At 37.4% G+C, this 19107-nt stretch overlaps 1 protein-coding gene across 5 annotated transcripts; it reads left to right on the forward strand.

Moving 5' to 3' along the window:
- Positions 1-1459: 1459 nt before the first annotated feature.
- On the forward strand, positions 1460-17314 carry LOC112972340 (RNA exonuclease 1 homolog). Of its 5 annotated transcripts, XM_026078712.1 has the most exons (16): positions 1460-2539; positions 3086-3178; positions 3724-3919; positions 5194-5336; positions 5735-5806; positions 6780-6914; positions 8227-8323; positions 8572-8634; positions 9091-9237; positions 9681-9794; positions 10377-10450; positions 10715-10825; positions 11094-11209; positions 12098-12236; positions 13205-13325; positions 16839-17314. In XM_026078712.1, the coding sequence occupies exons 1-16, from the start codon at positions 1559-1561 to the stop codon at positions 16925-16927; spliced, it is 2691 nt and encodes an 896-aa protein (XP_025934497.1). In that variant the 5' UTR covers positions 1460-1558; the 3' UTR covers positions 16928-17314. The 5 variants fall into 5 exon arrangements, with proteins under 5 accessions (XP_025934497.1, XP_025934500.1, XP_025934501.1 ...); XM_026078715.1 differs by lacking the exon at positions 10715-10825; XM_026078716.1 differs by lacking the exon at positions 6780-6914.
- Positions 17315-19107: the final 1793 nt, after the last annotated feature.

A 19107-nucleotide genomic window follows, 5' to 3' on the forward strand; every position in this document is an offset into this window, starting at 1 on the left:
GCACTGCCAGTACCGGCACAGGGAGGCGCGCAGGCTGGAGCCGCTGGCTGCCCCGCCGCCGCTCGCCGAGGCCCCTGCCGCGAGAAAAGACAGCGGGGAGGCCGGCCCGTCCTCTCCCGGCCCCGCCGGCTTCTGCGTGGCGGTGGGCGGGGGCTGCCGCGCCGAGGGGGCTGGGCGCGGGGAGGCGGCTGGCGGGGCCGCCCCGCGCGGCGGGCTCCGCGGGCGGCGGCGTCCTTCGTGCCCTTTGGGATGGGGTTTCCCGTGGTTGAAATGAAGAGCTGTAGGGCTGCGCGCGAGGCCCAGAGAGTGGCGCAGCGAGGCGTGAGRTCGCCGCAGCCTTCCGCCGCGCTCTTGGAAAAGCCCCCCGGCTTGGCAAACGGCGTAGCGAAAACGCTTGACCTGTAAGCTGCTGTTTGCGGCTGGGGTGAGGCCGCGGGAAGCTGCGCTCTGCGGGGTTATTTAAGCCCCTTAGCGATAGAACAGCGTGAGCTACTGGCTCCTTACTGTTTTTGGTAGGAGTACGTTGCCTTTACCATCCTGATCTGTGACGGAAGTTGTGTATTACAGGTTGCTCTTAATCTTTGTAAGACGCTATAAAATTCCTTACAGGAATAGCTGTCTGCAAAGAGCCTGCTTACATGTCACCGAGTAACTGGTATTTTCTACTGAAACTTTGTTTAGCATGCCTCTGTCATGGTGCTCTTACTTCCCTCTTAGGAGTATGAGTAATGAGATTGGTAACTGACTTTTCTGGTGTTTCTTTTGTTATTTCTTGTATGACTTGTGTTTTCAGGCAACTGTAAGCTAGGCCCAATTAATGAGGAAGAAACAGCTTGATGAGGGGGCAGAGTACTAAAATGTCTTTAAAATGGGAACCATAAAACTTAGTAACACTAACAGCCTAAGTTAGTCGTCGTCGTCATCCCCCCCCCAAAAAAAAAACCCAAAAAACTGCTTCTGAACTGGATTTGAAGAACATGTAAATATACCTGGCTTGAAATGTTTTAGGTATTTGTGGCAATGAGATTTGTAGTTGTTAATATAATTCATAATTTATTTTTTTCTCAGCTTAAATCTGTGGGCAGACTGCAATTTAGTATGACTGAACTTTTTAAGGTTGTACTTCTTTCATTTACAGAGGCATATGATTTGCAAAACTAGTAATAAAATAGCATTAGATTTGGTTAAGATTGAAGTTGAAGAACAGAAGGAACTCTCATAGTACAGTCCTTGAGATGAAATGATTAAAAACACTTTGACCTGTAAAAATGGTCTTAAGAAAAATAAGACACTTTCTCCTAATTAAGTCATTGTATGGTTTTTAGCATACAAATGTCATGTAGATTCAGTTTCTAAGTACTGGAATAATATTGGCTTTTTTTTTAACTTGAAAAATACATTGTCATGGATGTCCAACAACTTTCTTGAATATAACTTTCTAGTGAATTATTTTGCAGGTCTCCTTGTTTCTTCAATAAAGAAAGAGGATGAAAATGCTAAGCAGACATGTAAGGCAGAGGAAGTATTTCAATGTGAATATCAGGAGGGGAGTTCAAAGATGTCACCATTTAGGAGTAGATGTGGATCCACAAAGAGGTCAAGAAACTCTTCCACTGTGAAACTTGAAATAAAACTTCAAGAATCTGATGATGAATATGATCTTGTCATTGACGTGCCTCCACTCAGTGTTAATAAAAAGCCAAGAATAACTGGGAACTGTAAAAACTGTAATAAGGAAGAAAAACTGGCTGCTGTAATATGTGCAGAAAAACTGCATGCTAGTGATACAGCAAACATTCCGAAGTGTACAGTAGAAAAATCAGAGGAAATAGTCACTTTACAAAAGAATGGCGGAGATTTAAATACGTCTAAAAAACTAGATGATGTTTTTCCAGAAACTAATAAGATATATTTGCCTGATATGAACATCGAAATACCAAAGGTTTCAGATAATCTTAGGGAGAAAAGAAATGCCCTTGCTTATTCCAAGGAAAAACATACRTCTTCAGCTATTTGTTTTGAAGCAGATATGCAGAAGGACATTCTGAAACAAGAGAATACAGAAATTAATATGCTGGTTGAAGCATCTGTTCAGGGACATAGCACTAATGAAAACTGTCTGACTAGCAAAAGAGCAGCACAGTTTGTCTTGAACGCTGGCTACTCATCAAAAGATGAAACTGTATTAGGAGGAGATCATGAGGAAACAACAGTAAATACAGAGAAAATTCAGAGCATAGAAGAAAATAAAGGTAATGATATTCTAGAAGATATGAACCCTCATCTGACTGATTACTTAAATGTGGGCAAGGAGGCTTGCCATAATACAGGTCTGAACAAAAAGGGTAATAAAAAAAGTTTTGTTGAAACTGCATGTGCGAACAAAGAAAGTGAAATGACTGTATTTAATTCATCTTCTGAGGAAGTGGAATCTAGTGAGGGGGATACAGAGCTCTCGGAATCAGATGATCCTATAGAAGAGTGTCGGAGAATTTTCTATGAATTTGAAAGAGAAGCACAAAAGAAAGGTGATAAGCAGGTATTTTGTTTTCTTTTTTCTGCTTGCTTTTTTGTAAGCATATGAGGAAAGGAAACAATGTATAGCCAAGTTCAGGTACACTTTCCAAAGTATGTGTTAGTAAGTGTTAAGGATTTGAGCCTGTAGTACTAGCAGAGAAAGTTAAAAGGAACTGTTTATCTTTTTAGACTAGCATGATAATGGAAGATCTACATGTTTACTGAAGTAGGGAACTGCCCTGAATTGCTCACTGCTTTGGGGTTAGCATTCTTAGTCTTATGATAAGCAAAATCTTAGAGGTGGTTGCACATTTAGTAGTTCCCTGTTCCCTATTCCTCTCAAACAAATTTATGAACTTTGAAGCTTAGGCAGTGATATTCAGAGCTCTATGGCTGAACTGTTCTGAGTGTAGAATAACTGTCAGGTACAACAGAACTATAATTTTYCTGGTGAGTTTTTTGACTGTGAATGTCCTGACATGCTGGAGTGATTTGGTCATGAAAATATTACTAAAATCTAGAACTTAAATAATGGTTGGTCTAAATAGCCTATTCTTATTTTTAATAGGCCCTTGGAGGAAACGTGGATCTAGATTTATTAGAAACTAAAGTAAATGTTCCTGGACAAAAGAAAAGAATTGCACACACTGCAAAATTTGATGTGAGTTATAATCTTGTAATAGGCTGAGGTTTGACATAGCTCTATTTAGTATCAGTAGACTCGTGTTGATTTCAGGTTGGCTGAGGTTCTGTCTTGTAATCTAATTGTAAAAATATTTTGAAATGAATGAAAACAAATTCCTCATAACTGCTTCTGTTAAAAGTTGTTGCAAATATGTGATCCTGTAGTACTTAGAATTGGTTCCTGGCATAGGTGAAGTAAGCAGCTGCCTTGAGCTGCTGAAACTAATGAAGAGAGCCTTGAAAAGTCAGTTTGGAGTGCAGACTGATAGTATGAGCAAAGCAAAAGTGTTTCTTGCTCTTTTCTTAGACTACTTTAGGTGGCCATATTAATAACAGGCATATTTCTTTAAGCCTCTTACCCTTTCCAGTGCTCTTGCAGCTTTGTCCTTTCCTTCTCAAGGCGGCATGCTGAGCTGATAGCAGATTCAGTTTTAAGACGTAGTGTTAACTTTAACACCATCTTGCTGTGAGATAGAACTGCTTGAATATTAATTCATCTATTTTTGTGTGTATGCATTTCAGGTACATAACAAAAAAGAAATTGTGCCTTTCAGAGCATCTCTTCCACAACAGGGTGATAACGCAAGAATCCAACAAGAAACAGTGGAGTTCACAGCTGCTGGTAAAAATGAACAAGCTTTTTTTGCTACAACTTCTGGACAGAAGAAAACTATGTCTGAGTTGTCTACTACTGAAGTTCAAAGCATAGGACCAACGGGTATGACAACATGATCCATAGGTTTGACAAACTAAAGTTTGTTTGTGTCAGGTGTCTCTTGAATGCATTTCCTTCACTTTTATGGTGAATGTTAGCTGTGAGTCGAATGATGGTAGGCAGTTAGCTTGTGCAGATAGCCGTCATATCCAAATACAAGGTTATCTTTGAAGTATTTGGAAGCCCTAGTGGATTGGGGACAGGTACTTTGTGTTAAAATCTTTGAACGTGTACAGTTTGTGCCAAAATCCTGAAAAATACTTGTTATCTTGAAAGTCTTTGATACATGAATGGAAAGGATGGAAAAACAAAATTGAGACTTTTTGCTTTTAGCATGGGTATCAACTGTTAGGTTTAGTCTCAGGTGTTCAGGCTGACTGAAACAATGTGTCCATTGTCTCTTGAAAACTGTGTTCTTTTCTCTTTAAATTCTTTCATATGTGAAAAATCTTAGAATAGAAGTTATTTTCTCTATCTAACATTAGTTAAACAGTCATTCCCCTCTAACTGTTCTACTTTTTTAGCTTGCATTTATAATGGCAGTAATTTATCTAGTAACTAAACTCCTGTAAATACTACCATGTAGTTTTATTTGTGTTTTTATACAGATGCTGTAAAACCATTTTCACATTAAATTGAGTCATTCTGCCTCTGTATGCATTCTTTATGAATAAAAGTTAAAATGGACTAATGTATCTCCTGCAGTGTAGCAGTCTTGCTGTATGATAGATGCTGGTGCAAGTATGATTAAGTGCAATGAATGCAAGTCAAGTGCTGATACCCTGGCTCTAGAATCTTATGACAGTTTCTTTCTGAGGTCTGTAGTTTTCCTGACTTTCAAAAGTTAAACAATGCTTTAAAGCACTTACTGATTGAATTGGAAGGTGAAATTAAAAAGGTGTTTTTCATGATTTTTTCCCCTTTGCTAGCATGCTTTTGGGGGGGGGGCAGGGAGGATGGACAAATAATTGCTTAAAAATCATAGCCATTACAACTTAAAGATGGTCTTTAACTTGACTTGCACAGCTGCTTATTCTAATGTCTTTGAGCTGTTATATAATCTCCAAAACATTGGAGGACATTTTGCAGAAAATCATTTGCCAGAAGTGAAATCTTAATGTGTTTCTTAAGTTCAAGGTTTGCTTCCACAGTTTAGTTTACTTTTCCCTGCTTTACCAAAGTAGCTCTGAAGTATTCAAATTCCAGATTAATGGAATTTGAATGATAAAGTTTACTGCTAGGGATTAGGTTTAATCTGTATCTCTTGTTTGTTTCAGACTGTTTAAATTTGCTTGAAGTTCAGCCTGTTGAAACCAGCAGTAGTCAACTATGTGTACTACTGGAAGGAAATACTACAACAGCAGTGCCGTGCAGACTTTCTAATAGTTCGTTTAAAAGGATTGTTCCTGTGCCATGTAAGGTACTGTTGAGTTACTGCTGCAGAATTTGTAGATGTAGATGGCATATAGATGGGAGTAGAAGTGAGAAACTACTATTAATTTAAGACAGTATTAGATAGTAAGGACTTCAATAGTGTGATATACCAATATAACTTTTTAAAAATACCTATTTACTGTGTGTATTAAGCGTTATTTTCAAGTCAAAGCTACTTGTATGGTTTTGTAGCAAGTCATGCAGTAATATTCAAAGCTTTATTGATCTATTGGTAGAACTTCAGCTAGGGGCTTCTACCTGTTCTTCTCCATAATTGTTGCCCATTTACTAACAGCTGATGCATTTTTTTATGACAGAAATGATTTTTCAGTTTTGTAATTCATGAGAAATCACTTAAAACTCTTCTAACTTTGTTTTATGCAGTGTTTCTCAGTGACTGAACATTGTGCTGTCACTCYTTGTCAGGACCCCTACTTCCAGGCATCTCATCAAAAAGTAAGTGTTTTTGTTTGCAGCAGTTTCCTCAAAAGAACTTATACCCGGATCAAACAGCCTCAGGCCAATCAACACTTACGTATCAGAAAGAAAAAGGAGAAGTAACATAATCAGGAAGATGGCATAACTTGCCGTAGTGAGAGAGTGCATTTGTGTTATCCTCTGCATTTGGAGGGAGGGACAGGGGAAGAAAATCCTATTAATTCTGTAATTTTTTATTACTGTATTAGGGGATTCTCATCATTCTAATGGCAGCTAATGGCATTGCTTTTCTCTCTGACTAAATCAAGTTGCCATTAAAATTATACTTTTGTTTTCCTGCCTCTAGTAGCTACAGATATAAGCAACTTTGTAGATAAATTGTTAATCCAGGTGGTTGTGATGGGAGAATTAAGTACACCTTTTTTCCAAACAACTCCTGCTTGCATGTTGGTTACTGTGCCTTAAACAGCAGCAGATAATGTTTGGATGAAAGGTTTTATTTGGCTTTAAAAGAAATATCCTTATAAATCATTTTCAAGGAACTTTTTTCAAAAAGTCAGTGTAGTTTGTTTTGGTTTGTTAACACAAACTTTGCACTGTTTTTTTTGAGTGGCGCAGTATCAGATAGGTTCTACTCATAAAAATGACTTGAGGCTTTTTTATAAAGCAGAGGGTAGTGAAGATTTCTTGGGTAGAATAAATTACAAGATTTGCTTTCTAATTAAAACTGTGAGATGTTATGGCTTAGTTCTGATTATAGATATTGTACATTTTTCTAGAATAGGAAGTCTGGATTACTTCATGCTTTATATTTCAAATATGAGACTTCTTGTTTCCTGCATGGGTTACTACATGCCCCATTAAAGTTGAAACTAGGTTGTGACAATGATAAGCATCACCCTCTTTCCCTTTGTACACAAGGACATGTATAAACTGTTCAGTTCTTAGGGTTGTTTTTTGCTGCATGTTGACTAGATACTTTTTTTTTAAGGTTTCTACTGGAAAAAGGCCTTCCATTCCAGAATCAGGATCCAAAGTAGCACATGACATAAGACAGCGATATTTCAGTTTCTTTCTTGAAGAATACTTCAAAATTTGTAGCACAGTGAATGAAGCTATTGACAAGGTTTGCAATGTTTGGAAGTGTTATAGGTCTTTACAGTTCCTCCTCTTAATTCATTAAGTCAGTAGGTCTTATCTTGCACAGGGTGGTGGTATTTTTTTTTTAAAAAGGCAAACATTTCAGCCTTTCAGCAAGCAGAAGTTAAAATATACTGGGTCTAATGCTTTTTCCATTCTTATCAATGATTTCCAGTTTTCCCAAAATAAAAACTTTTGTCTTTAGCGCTACTGATTATCTTCTAAGATGACATGAACCTTAAGTAGGAAAACAGAAGAGCTTTCTTTTAAAGTATGAAAGTAGAAAATAAAAATCTTCATGTGACTATGKAAGGTTTCCTGGAATGTAAATATAACTTCAAGGCCTGTAATCACCTGTTCAGGGCAGGAAGAAACATGTTCTTGAAAAGCCATAAAACTCTCAATCATTTTGATCTTGTATTAACTGTTTACACAACATCAAGCAGTACTCAAATTTATAACCAACAGATACAGGCTGCTGGCACATAACCTTCAGATGATCTGAATTTCTTGCATGCTGGAAATTGAAAGGTTTTATGAAGGTGTCCTGATAAGACTGTGTGTATGTTTAATTACACCTGAAATAAAAAACTTCTAAAACATTAGATGTTACTGCTCTACCATTTATTCTGCATTCCCTATATTATGCAGCATATCTTGGTATGGTTGCCTTTTCATTCCCACAAAATAATGTTTCTTTTATCTTTGCTGTAACTTCCCAATATTATCTCTCAGCTTTCCATCTTCTTTTCTTCTGCTCTTTGGACTTGCAGATTGTAGCTGCTGTAGTGATTCTGTTAGAAGGCACTGTTTATAGCTGAAATGGGCTTATCATCTGTTAACTATATAGATAGTAAAGAGTGAAATAAAACCAGGAAAGAGCCTTTTTTTTTCTCCTTCCCCCAAAAGATTAATAAACTATATTCCTTAGTTCCAGTGTGGTGGTTTTCTTCATAGTTGCACAGCTGGTGGAACTTCATTTCATCTCTCTCTCTTACAACTCTGCAAAAGGAAAGTTACATTTCTAGGTCAGGAAGTACTGTAATAATGCTGGGTAGGATTTAAATTCTGATTGGCACATTTATCTTCCATGCAAGTCTGACTTTTCCTTCATAGGTGCTTAAATTGTCTTTCTAGGTGACTCTGACTCATTCATCTTGCTTAGTGTCTTGTGTTGCACTTTGGATTTGGGGTACTACTTAAACATGTCTCCACCTCTAGGTTCAAAATCTGAGATTCTAAATGTTGGGGTTGATAAAAACATACAGTACTACACTAACTTTTTTTTTTTAATATAGGCCCTGATAGAAGAAAAATCCATTTATGATCGTTGTGGCAGTAAAAACATGTACCTGAATATTGCTGTGAAGACCCTCAAAAAGCTGAGGGATCATGGTAGTCTTTCTTTCAATAAAGTTTTTTAAATGAGTTGCATGTGCAGAAATCAGAATGAGGGAGGAATGGTCTAATAAGAATTACTTAGTTTTACTTCACTAAAGATACTTCTGCATATTTACATTTCTGCAGAAGAATTTATCACTTGAAAGAAATATTGATGTTTTAATTCTATATATCTGCTTAGAACTTCAACAGGAAATCAGAACGTAAGAAGATATGGTAAAAATATGTTTTCCTGCTTTCAGGTCAGCTTAGTGACGGCAAATCTATGAGTGGAACTGGATCCATGAAGTCAGAGGAGAAGAATGGTAAGGGAGAAGGAAGATGTCAGTTCTCYACTTCAGCATATAACTGGGTTTATTTTACCATGAAAATGTTACCCTGCTTTTGGTAAAGTTTTATGTATTAGCCATAAGTAATTAGTGAAGGGTGCAACACAATCTGCTGCTTATATCTGAAGATTCATTCTTCTAACTTAGGGAAAAAATGTTGAACTTCTGTTTGAAAAGAGCAAGTTTTTAGTATTACGTGTGAAGCCTTTGTGGAATGACTGAGAATTCAACATTGTGCAGTTTCTTAGTTATGAGCAATGCTTCACTTCTGATCACTTCTAATTGTGCTGAGAGATGAACTTACAACTTTGGCTTGTAAACCATGGTATACATCAAGATTTCAGTTTCATTTTATTTTGGAAGTACTAGGATATTTAAGTGTTGCTTAAATTTGGTCTAATATTCATTAAGAATGGAAATTTCTTTATTTAGATCTTACAGGTGCTGCTCTATACGAACTTTTAAAAGACTATCTGCTGACTAAGGAACAACTGAATGAAAATAACTTCCCTCGACCAAATCCTGAAAAAAATGGTAGTGCTATATTTAATGGGATTATAAAAAAAGCTGTATGTGATGGTAAGTGAAACTGTCTACTAGATTATAACAAACTTGAACCTGACTCAGTGGTTACACAGGAAAGTAAAATATGCAGATAACAAAATATACCTTGCAGTAGTGTTCTATATTTAGCTGTTGGACTGCAAGTGAATTCTCAAGCTTTCATTACTAAACCATGAAGTTTCACAAGTATTTTATTCACTAATTGTTGTTATAACAGAATGATGGAAGAAACTTCAGATAAGCTTGATTTTTCTTACTGCACTAGAATGGAACTTTATCTTTTCCCATGCTTGGCTAGTCTTGGGAAACTATACTTACATATCGTTGCTCCACTCTAGCAAATTGCTATACATGTAACTTTTATTTCACCTGTAAGGAATAAATAATTTCACCTGTTCAGCATGTTTGAACTTTTTGACAAGCCAGCTAGGAAATATACTTCATTATCTTTTTTTCAGCTTTCAGAAGAGTGTGCTGTAGGTGTGGCAAAGTATACACAGTTACTTCATCAGGAAAACATGCACGTAAAGAAGAATGCAATTACCATTCTGGTAGAGTATTAGAACAAAAAGGCAAGTATCATTGGTATTTAGTCTTTGTGGAAGCCATTATAAGTCGTAACATCTGTTATTAAAAGTGAACATGATCAGAGTATGAAACTTCTTTTGCACAAGGCTCAACTGAGATAAGTTTGCTATTCTCTTGGGAACATTGCTATCCATGAAGTCATTTTTCTCTGCATATGCTTTACCTTTGAGGAGCTTGGCATTAATGAAACCCTGTGGGAAGAAGGTAGAAAAGTATTCACTACGTGGTCTTGCATGAACTTCTAAATGAGCTTTGTCATCTTTTCTGAGAGACTCCTCAAATACTTGGAGGCTACACTAAATAGATACATAAGGAGAACCTCCTTCTATGTACTACAGATCTATCTCCCATTCTTTGATAAGAAACCTGATCTGGGGAGGGAATGATGTACAGTTTGTCTTGTCATGGCTGGGACCAAACTGTATTCCAAATTGCCTCTTTCCATAGTGCACTCTCAGGAGAAAGTGGAAAAAGAAGCTTGAGAGAAGGAGCAAGGCTGCTACTTGCTTTCCATATTGCCAGTTCCTGCAAAAACTGCTCACTTTTCAACTTCTCTTTTTTGGCAGTTCCAGGTGGTTTGGAAAAACGCTATAACTGTTGTGAGGGAATAGTTGGATCTGCTGGGTGTCAGGTTGCAAAGGTATGATAATGCTCTGAGGGCTTAATGCAATATTTTGGTTTTGCTTTTTGTGTCCATTTGACTTGGAGCTGAGTCAGCTTTCTGCAAACAGTTGGGTAAAATCCTTTTAGGTTCCTTACTAGGGCTTAGTAAATTACATGGCAAATACTGATCAAGAAATATTCTATATATGCTCCTTAGTCTGTTAAAGAAACAAATTGTCTGGCAATTTGGGTAAGATATATTTAGCAAACTTGCTTTTTAATACTAATGGAAACTTTGCAGCTTCATGTTCATGATGGGAGAAGGGAAAACCTGGAAGGCTTCATGAAGACATTTATTAAATCACCTCCTTTTGATGGAAACTATGGTGTATATGCTCTGGACTGCGAGATGGTATGAGTAACTTAGTTTGATTCAGTTAACTATGTTGCCGCTTATGAGACGGTTTCCTGGGTGCTGCAGTTTGTGGCACTCGTGACTCTGAGAGGCATGCAGAACTCTGACAAGTCATTAAGTGACTAGACTTCAGTGCTGAGTCTGTAGTGAGCAAAGTTATTTGGATTTTTTGAGTTGGCAGCCAATTCTGCTCTCTATACAACTTATACCATAAGGAAAAAGCATTGCTGTATAAACACTTGTTAAGTTTACTTTTTTCTCCTAGTGTTACACAACACAAGGCTTGGAGCTTACTAGAGTGACAGTGGTTGATTCTAAGCTGCAGGTTGTCTATGATTCATTTGTTAAACCTGATGGTGAAGTCATAGACTACAATATGAGGTATGTGTATTATTAATCAGTCTATAATACTTCAAGATTAGACTTGATAAATTAACTGATAACTATATAAAAAGGAACCTACTTCTCTAAAATGTCTGTTTCTAGTAACATAATGTGGAGATCCTCAGTCATGAATGAGTCTTTCATTCTGATAAATGCAATTAAGAAGGATTTTTCTCTTCAAAACATTTCATCTTTTCAACATTTGAAAAATTTTTTTTAAAGAAAGCAGAAAAAAGTCAAGTTGAACCTACCAGAACTTGCTAAATTTCCTAAAAGTAAGAGCAAATGCAAATATTGTCTGTAAATGTACTCCCACTGAAAAGCAGAATAGTCATAAGCCATGCATTGAGACCATCAGATTTTTAATTTTTTGTCTGTACAGTTTAACAAGATTTGACTGGATTTAGTGCAGATCACTTGTGGACAGTATTCCTACTTGGTTTTTATCTGAGATCAGTTATTTGGAAGAAACRTTTTATACTTCTGTCAGTTCTTGAAGCCTTGCAACTGCCTGTAGATGAAATGCAGCTTTTGAGCCTCACTGTAAAAAGTTAGAGGAAAACCAGCATAATGCATGCCTGCTTCTTCAGTGAGATTTGTTTGCTTAGAGCTCTCTCTTTGGTCCACACTTACAAAGACAAGTTAAATTGCTTGTAGTGATAGAGCTAAGTTAATTTAAGGTCACCTAACTTAGTTCATCTTAAATCATCTAGGAGAAGAAAAAAATAAAAATATGCCTTGTGGTCTGATTAACTTCAACACTGTGTGATTTCAAAGCTGGCCAGGGTCAGCTTAGCTATTGGGGAAATGACTGCTATAGATCTTGTTCTTCAAGGTATTTCTTTCCCTTCTCAGTTGGTGAAACTGTTCAAAATCTGTCCTTAGATTCTCTGGAGTAACRGAGGATGATCTGAAGAATACCACAACATCTCTTCGGGATGTACAGGCAATACTGCTGAACTTGTTCAGTGCAGATACAATTTTAATTGGACACAGCTTAGAAAATGATTTATTTGCTCTCAAGGTAAAATATACAGGTTTTAATTGTTTGAAGCAAATTCTAAGAGGTAGTTACTTGTAATATTACTGTCATCTAACAAATCTTGAAAGGGAATGATGAAGATGTAAAATATAGTTGACTTGTTAAACGGTAGCTGTGTTAAAAGTAATATCTTATTCAATTCAGGTAAGGAAGAGATGTATATGTAAACACAGTACAGTAAAGACTTTGAGGTTTGGGCTTTCTACTTTGCTGTTTTGTGCTTCTAGCCAGGCAACCGTACATCACCATTGAATAATATTATCCTTATTACTGGCTTGGTAAAAGCCTAGAACTCTGTTCCTTTTGGTCTCACTGAACTCATGACCGCAAATGTTTCAGTTGGTGAAGATTCAGGTAATGTTGATGTTCTCAGAATCTATGTAAACAATTGTGCTGCCAATGAAGTATTCACCTTAGTCCCAGAAATGTGAATTATGCAACGACCTATCAATGGCAGCAGTATTCCATGAGGGAGATAACCATCTGCAGACTTCTCATAGTCTTATTACTGATGAAGCAGGAATTTAGCCTGAACAAGATTCCTATTATAGCTTTAACAGGATGAATAGGCTTATAGCCAGATAGCCTTAACAGGATGAATTTTTCTTTTGTAACTTCCATAAAAACAGTATGGTATTAGCTGCCTATCTGAAAATAGTTAGTAATGTTCATTCTGTATATACAACTAGTGAATAAATATTAATGCAGTGTACAGAAATCACTACAGAACATATTTTTTCTACAGTTTTTGCCCAAGAGTTTGTCATTCTATAATGAACAGAAGAACAGAGGATAGATAGCATAGTGTGTATGGCTCAGGGATAAACTTGAGAATATTCCGCAGAAAGGAAAGGGTTTAGATGCTGGCTGGGATTTCTCTAATAAATAGAAGCAGATGAAAGACTATAACTGGATGTGTAATCATTAATGCGGTCTTTGCTCTTTTCCAGCTAATTCATGACACGATAGTGGACACATCAGTAATGTTTCCTCATCGGCTAGGTTTGCCTCATAAAAGAGCGCTTAAAAGTCTAATGGCTGACTACCTCAGGAAAATTAGTCAAGATGATGGTAAGAGCCCAGGTTCTTATTAAGCAATAAGTATGTTGTATCATGAAATGGGAGACAGGAATAATGTAGAAAACTGCAGATGTGGTAATACACTTGCTCATATTTAAGTCTTTGTCTTGGATACCATTATTTCAACAGTATAGTAAATGTAGAGAACATACTGTGAGAGTAAGATGATTGACTTGTCAAAGTGGTCACCATCTAAAAGTGTTCCAGTTACCTTCCTGTGTAGAAGGGGCATTCTCAAAATTCTAAAGATAGTATGACGAGGCTAATTTTTATTTCTGATTCACTTGCTAGCTAGTACTGATACAAGAGCTCTTCAGTTCAAGTCTTGGTTTTCAATAGTAAAATCACAGTAAATTTCTTGGTTGGCTTTCACAGAATCACAGAATGGTTGAGGTTGGAAGGGACCTCTGGAGATCATCTAGTCCAACCCCCCTGCTCAAGCAGGGTCACCTAGAGCAGGTTGCCCAGGATTGTGTCCAGATGGCCTTTGAATCTCTCCAAGGATGGAGACTCTACAACCTCTCTGGGCAACCTATTCCAGTGCTCAGTCACCCTCAAAGACAAATCAATGAATCTGTTCTACAGTGTGCATTTCATAATTAAACAGTACATTTAACAGATGTATTTTGGATTGACCATTTCATTCTAAATACCTGTTTTTATTCTGATTTCAGATACTCAGTGTAATTTACTTTAATAAACTGGCAGGTGCACACTTGTTCTTAATTTTTCTCCAGAAGGCTTCACTGACAATCTATTTGCTAATGAGACTTCATTGCACAGCGTTGAGCAAAACTGGATGGCATTTGCTATCCAATGAAATAACTGGGTGCTGCACTTCAAAGCTCATAATATCCTCTGACTTCCCTTGCTCTGACAATCTGATACATAGCATAGTGTGGGGAGCAGGGGGGCAGGGAGTGTCAAAGATATTTCTACAAGCTCTGCCTTTAGTAAACTTTTCTGGTTTAGTTCAGATTTAATCTTTGACCACTAATGAGCTACATCCCCAACTTGAAATGGCAGCTACGCAGCTCTACAGTCTAAAAAAAAAAAAAAAAAAAGTGGTGGGGGGGAATGTGACACATGACTTCCATTCCCTGGGTTTACATTGGTTTGTGCTGCTTCTTTGTGTTGCGTAAGAGAAGGGTAATAGCGTTTAAGTTTGGATTTGCTTTATTCATAAACCTACGGTTAATAGAATGAAACATCCTTCACTGTCACAGTGTTAGGCTTGTGGTGATTTAACTTGCTCTGAATTTAATTGACTGCCGGTTTTTCTTGACTATCTGAAAGCAACAAAAATGAATCACTGGGAAGGGATTTTAAAGGGTCTCAGCTCAAGGATTTTTGAAGTCCAAGATACAAGAGCTGCACTTGTTCAGATATTTTGATTTACAGTATATCAAGTAGTTGATTTGAATCAAAAACCAAATAACACATAAAGTTAGAAAACTAAGGTTTTAATAATTGAGCCTTGCCAAACAGCTGACTGCATGAAAAGCCTAACTTATACAGGGACTGTCATACTTCCTTGCACAGTTAAAACTGGTAGCTAAAGGGTTAAATGGCAAGGTGGAGCACTATTCACATGTGGTGAAGTGAGTGAGAATTGCAGCCTTCTTTGAGGAAAGATAGTGAAGGTGAAAAGGGAAAGGCAGAATTGTCTTTGTTTTGTTTTATCCTAATGACAAGTAAACTAGTTGCTACCTGGTTTTTGTCAACTGTCCTATTACAGTTCATTTAGGAGACAAAGCTAGACAAAACTAGAACCTGCAAGGTCATTATCAGCTGTCTTCTGATTCTGGAAACAGGCGAACTTAGGAACTGTTCCACTTCAGTCATAAGCTATGAACTCCTCAGCTAACTTTCACAGTGGTGGTTTTTTTTGTTTTGTTTTGCCTTTTGGGTGGTTTTTTGGTGAGGGTTTTTTTTTGGTCCAGTCTAAATAGATTCTGTATGGTACAGCCTCTATTGCAGGAACAGTTTTTACAAAGCCTACCAGTGAAGGTATTCATGTAATACATTTGTGCTGTGCCAGCCTGAATTGCACCTACTTGTCTTTAAACATTTGAAGATCTTTTGCTTCTGAATCTATGCTACCTACAAAAAAATGCCTTTGAATCATTAACATTTAAGTTTTACAAGAGAAAGCTGAAAGCTTTTACTTCTGTTGTGATAGTGCTTAGGTTCTTTGCTTCTTTGGAGAATGAAACATCTTAATTAAATCTAATATAAGAATTATTTTTCCCTACGATCAATTAGTGTTACATGTTGTTATTGTAGTTCTTTTTGTTTGTTTGTTTTTCCTCTGAAGCAGTTGTGACTTTTTCTTTGGATGAGAAATACATGCAGACCTATAATGCTAGGAAGCCTTTCCTTTTGCTTTTTGAGCCACTTGTTAAAAACATAAAATGGAGAGGGAATTTTGACACCTTCAGATGAAAATGCTGAACTGGATTTTTCTTCTGCAGCTATCTTGGCTTCTGAGTAACTAGCCTCTGTCCCAAACCTGATCATCTGAGATGTCCCTCTATTAAAACTTCTCCTACATTCAGAATGATATCTGAGTGAACAAAAACTAAACCATATAGGATTTAATTTCCTTTGATTAGCTCATTTAGAATTTAATGAGGTGTACAAATTCACATATGTCAGTGTGAAACAAATCCTTCTTCATGTAGAAGGAGACAACTGAATACATTAAGACAGTTCTCTACCTATCCTAGAATTGCTAGGAGAGACACATTGTGCAGCCATGGCTTTCAGTAGGGAGTGCTCAACTTTCAGTAGTTTTTCCTGTCAGCCAGCACTTTCTGAGCTTGACTTTCTGTTAGGAAGGGTCTCCTGATGCCTGCGTTTACTGCCAATTAATGAGAACTGTATGCATTTGTTATTTGGATGACTGCCGTTGTGTTTCAGAAAACATACATGAAAATCTTTCCATTGTTTATCCAGTAATTACAGGAATTGGATAAAGCATGTGTATACTTGTAACTGCAAGTCATTGACTTACTAAATTTTGGCTAAACCTATTATAAAAATGTATATCATACATAATTTAAATCTTTTAACTCCATTCTGTTGGAATTTTGTGGAGTATTTCAGAAGATCTTTGTCCTTAACTAAAGTTAGAAATTTATTGTCTAGTTGCAGTACCAGTTTTTCTTTAGTTACTCTTCCAACTTCTGATTTGAAAGTGCACAGTTTGGATGAGAGGTTGGCTTTCCAAAGCCAGTTATTTTGGCTAGCCTAATCCAGGCTCGACTGTATATTGAAGCAGGATGTAGTGGAAAGTACAATACTACCAGACAATATTGGACCGTTAGAAGTATAGTGCTATTATGTTGAATCCTGGTAGCAAGAATTTGTACCAAAAACTGGCTGAATACAAAGTATTGTCTTAAGATGTGCAACAGTTCTTCAGCTTCTTAATGAAGAGCACTGCATTTCTTTTATAAAGAAATATATAATCTAACACTTAATGTTTTTTGTTCTTCCTAGTTGATGGTCATAATTCCAGTGAAGATGCAATTGCTTGTATGGAACTAACGCTTTGGAAGGTCAAGGAAGATAAAGGGAGAAAATGGTGACTATTATGGCTTTGGAGGAGCAGAAGGGGAAAAACAATGTTGTTTTGGCTCACTGTTCTTTAATGCTTCAGTACCAATCATTTTTCTGATGTCCAGTGTTGGCCAAGGATGCTTTAATGAGAAAATCTGATTATATCCACTTCTAAAACTTAAAAGGCACAGGAAGGAGAAAATATGAATGCACTAAATACAAGTAAGCTACATTGAATAAATTCTTGTGTTAAATAGCAAGCCTGTGCTGTTTTGTTAAAATAATAATGTTTCTGTAATCATCCTTACTACTCTGTGTAGCTGAAAACTAGCAATTGCAAGAAGTGAAAGTACTAATTATTTTAACTTCTGGATATAACTTTGGTTTTGTGTCAGGTTTGTTCAGCATCTGTGAAATAAAATTCAAGAGCTCTAGTTTCTGCTATGTGAAAGTAGGGTTTAAGATGAATGCTCTCTTTTTCCCTTTCCCTTCCCATTCCTCTCCACCTCTCCTTGATCTGCTTCCAGAGGAGAGAGAAGGAACTCTGTCACTTTTAACAAACTGCTATGCTGATTGATACAAAAAGACCTAACAGCGTTAGTGTGACCTCTTCCAGAGCAGAATAAGCTGGTCTCTTTTAAATAGTTCATGCCTACAGGAAGTTTTTAAATAATGAAAAAGCAGTGAGCTTTGCTGGCTTTGTTCACTGTAATCAAAGATAAGGGCTCCCACAAAGTACAATTTTTCAGGAAGAAAATGTGCTCACTGCTTCAACTAAATTTGACTATTCTCCAAGATATAATTCCCTGCCTCCCACAAAGGATATGCTGAAGCATGTGCTACCTTCAGAAAGGGAAGTAAGTCAAGGATTTAAAAAGTCTGTTTTTTTGGTCACTTATTTTTCTGGGAAGGGAATAAAGGCTCTGAGATGAAATTACACTTTGCATTGATTCTTCAAAGASTTTTGAAGAGTGGTAATGGAGGGAAAGAACACAGAGGTGTTACCAGAAAACATGATAGCAGGTTTGCTTGATTTGAGGCCTTTCACTTATAGCTTGGAGCAGCTTGGCTTCTTTGTTGGAACTGCTGTTTAGTCAGAATTCCTCTGTGTTGAGCCAGTCGCCTTTCATATGCTAATGGCTGATTAATATGTGGCTTGGGGAAAGAAATGGGGGAGMTGGGAGCAGGGAATGCCATGTATACCAAGGTAGGAAGAGAGTTAATAGCAAGAGGGAAAACTTGTGTTTGACCACAGTTGAAATATGCCCTTGTAATTTGATTACTTGTGCTTTCTACCTGGGCTTCTGCTTATTTTCTGTTTCACCACACCTCATCTTCCAGAGATCACAGGATCATCAAATTGCTGAGGCTGGCAGGCACCTCTGGAGATCATCTTGTCCAACCCCCTGCTCAGAGCAGGGTGAGCTAAAGCAGGTTGCCCAGGATCATGTCTAGTCAGGTTTTGATCATCTCCAAGGATGGAGACTCTTCAACCTTTCTGGGCAACCTGTTGCAGTACTCAACCACCCTCACAGGAAAAAAAGGTTTTCTTATGTTTAAATGGAATTTTCTGTACTTCAGTTTGTGCCCGTTGCTTCTTGTCCTGTCACAGGGTACTGTCTGGTCTATCTTTCTTATTCCCTTTCATCAGGTATTTATACGCAGTTTGAAAAGACATGGGTAATGATCAGCATTTTATATTTTTGTTTCAGCAAATGCCTGACCATTATATTTTGGGTGGTTGAGAGGGGCTGTGTTTGACTTTAAGACAAGGTCTACAGAGATATAGAAATTGAATATGTCCACCATTTGAGATGAAGTATACGCTCCCTTTTGGGTTACTGGGGAGTGTGAGAAGTGCAGGCAGTAAGTGGATTAGTTGAATTCAAATTGCCCCAAGGTGTTTGTCTTGCATTTCAGCCAGTCCATGAGGGTAAAGGTGCTCGTTTGACCTTTTGTTACCACTGCTCTCAAACTGGTGCCTAGTGACCTTGTGTTACACTAGTAAGCGATGTCTGTTCTCATTTGATGTCGTTGCTTTCCTGCCAAGCATAATGTGTGCCTCTGGCTCCTGAGGTTTACTTTAATTCTTGGAAGTGTTAAGGATCTGTGTTTTATCTCACTGTGCTCTGACTTTTGAACAAAGTTGAGGATGGGCAAGGAGAAGATTTGGGGAAGAAGTTGTTTTTTTGGGAGAGGGGGCGGCTTT

The sequence above is a fragment of the Apteryx rowi genome, unplaced genomic scaffold (assembly GCF_003343035.1).
Source record: "Apteryx rowi isolate R43461 unplaced genomic scaffold, aptRow1 scaffold_483, whole genome shotgun sequence".
NCBI lineage: Eukaryota > Metazoa > Chordata > Aves > Apterygiformes > Apterygidae > Apteryx > Apteryx rowi.